The 1357-nt window shown below is 41.3% G+C and overlaps 1 protein-coding gene across 2 annotated transcripts in view; it reads left to right on the top strand.

Moving 5' to 3' along the window:
• The first annotated feature begins 655 nt into the window (after positions 1–655).
• GCLC (glutamate-cysteine ligase catalytic subunit) overlaps positions 656–1357 on the top strand; it is a 49765-nt gene continuing 49063 nt past the window's right edge. For both annotated transcript variants that reach the window (XM_019537535.1, XM_019537532.1), the window contains exon 1: positions 656–676. In XM_019537535.1, coding sequence (XP_019393080.1) covers positions 671–676 — 6 coding nt within the window. In that variant the 5' untranslated portion in view covers positions 656–670. The remainder of the gene's footprint in view (positions 677–1357) is intronic.

Raw genomic sequence — 1357 nt, 5'->3', positions numbered from 1 at the left:
GCTTTCCCCTTCTTCCCATCCTCCCACCCCGGTATACAATGTCTGTTTCTTGCCTTTTGTCTTATATTGTAAGATCTTTGGGGCAAGGATCAGTTTTTTGTTCTGTTCGTTCAGTAGCTTGTGCAGTAAGTTTCGGGTCCATGATTAATGCGGTGTATTACAAACAAATAATTACTGGAGGTTGGCAGATATTAGCAAAACAGGGAAGTAAGACTGAGCATGTTTTCCGTGCTTCAGTTGTTTTCTGGAAAGACCTCTCTAATGCAATAGTTTGTTATCTATGCCCTGTGTTGCTCCCTGCATTGTCTAGCAGAGTTCCTTTTTTTTTAATTTCGCTTTGCAGCTGAATGTGGACATACAGCTCAGAAGAATGGAGCGGCTGGGCTTCTAGCTCTTGGTTTAGAGCCATTGATTTGTGCTTTGGGCAGTGGGGTACACGAAGTGGAAAAACTTCATGTGTGCATTAAGCTATTTTATTTTCAAGTTTGACTGCAGTATGCTGTGCTGTGCTGCAGGAGAATGTTTGCAGTTCTGCAGTCTTTGTAGAAATGATACCAGCAATTAGAATGACAAGCAGGTACCCATGGAAAGGGAACGAAGTAGCAACAATGGAAGAAGACAGTGCTCCTTCTTGCCCATGTAAAAGATGTGGAAATAAGGTGATTTTGACATGAAGGTAAGCTGCAGACTGAGTAAACAGACATTGTTACATGTGAAGATATCTGGGAATGAACTAGCAGTGTAACTTGCAATTTCTAGTCTGTCGTTGCTGTTTTGCAATATTAGACATAATGATGTGTTTGTTTGTTTTTTTTCTGAATGTAAATGTAACTACTGTTTTGGGGCATAAGATACAATGAATGGATTCAGGTTTTTAAGGGTTCATTTTCTGTATAAAAGCAAGCTAGATGATTTTTCAGGATTTGAAAATCTGTGTGTTAGCCAAAGCAACAAAAATGTGGCACTATGCTGATTTACGACATGAATAAGATTGTTGTATACCAGTTGTACACTATATTTACTTTACAATTCTATTTAGAACATAAAAAGTTATATGCTCTGCCCTGCGTTCCCCTCCTGACTTCATCTTTTCTCAAGGGTGTGTATTTCCTGGAGTCTTTTATTCTCTGAAGTCTTCATCTCCTTGCACTGTCTTATGCCTACCAGTCTGTCGTAGTTTCATAGTTTCTAGGGTTGGAAGGGACCTGAGTAGATCATCTAGACCCCCTGCCATGGCAGGAAAGAGTACTGGGGCCAAATGACCCCAGCAAGGTGTACATCTAGCCTCCTCTTAAAGACCCCCAGGGTAGGAGCCAGCACCACTTCTCTTGGAAGTTGGTTCCAGATCCTAGCCGCC

Source organism: Crocodylus porosus, unplaced genomic scaffold (assembly GCF_001723895.1).
Source record: "Crocodylus porosus isolate Cpor-Errol unplaced genomic scaffold, CroPor_comp1, whole genome shotgun sequence".
NCBI classification, from domain to species: domain Eukaryota; kingdom Metazoa; phylum Chordata; order Crocodylia; family Crocodylidae; genus Crocodylus; species Crocodylus porosus.
Note: the sequence above shows the minus strand (reverse complement) of the source record. Positions and strands in the feature narration are given on the sequence as shown.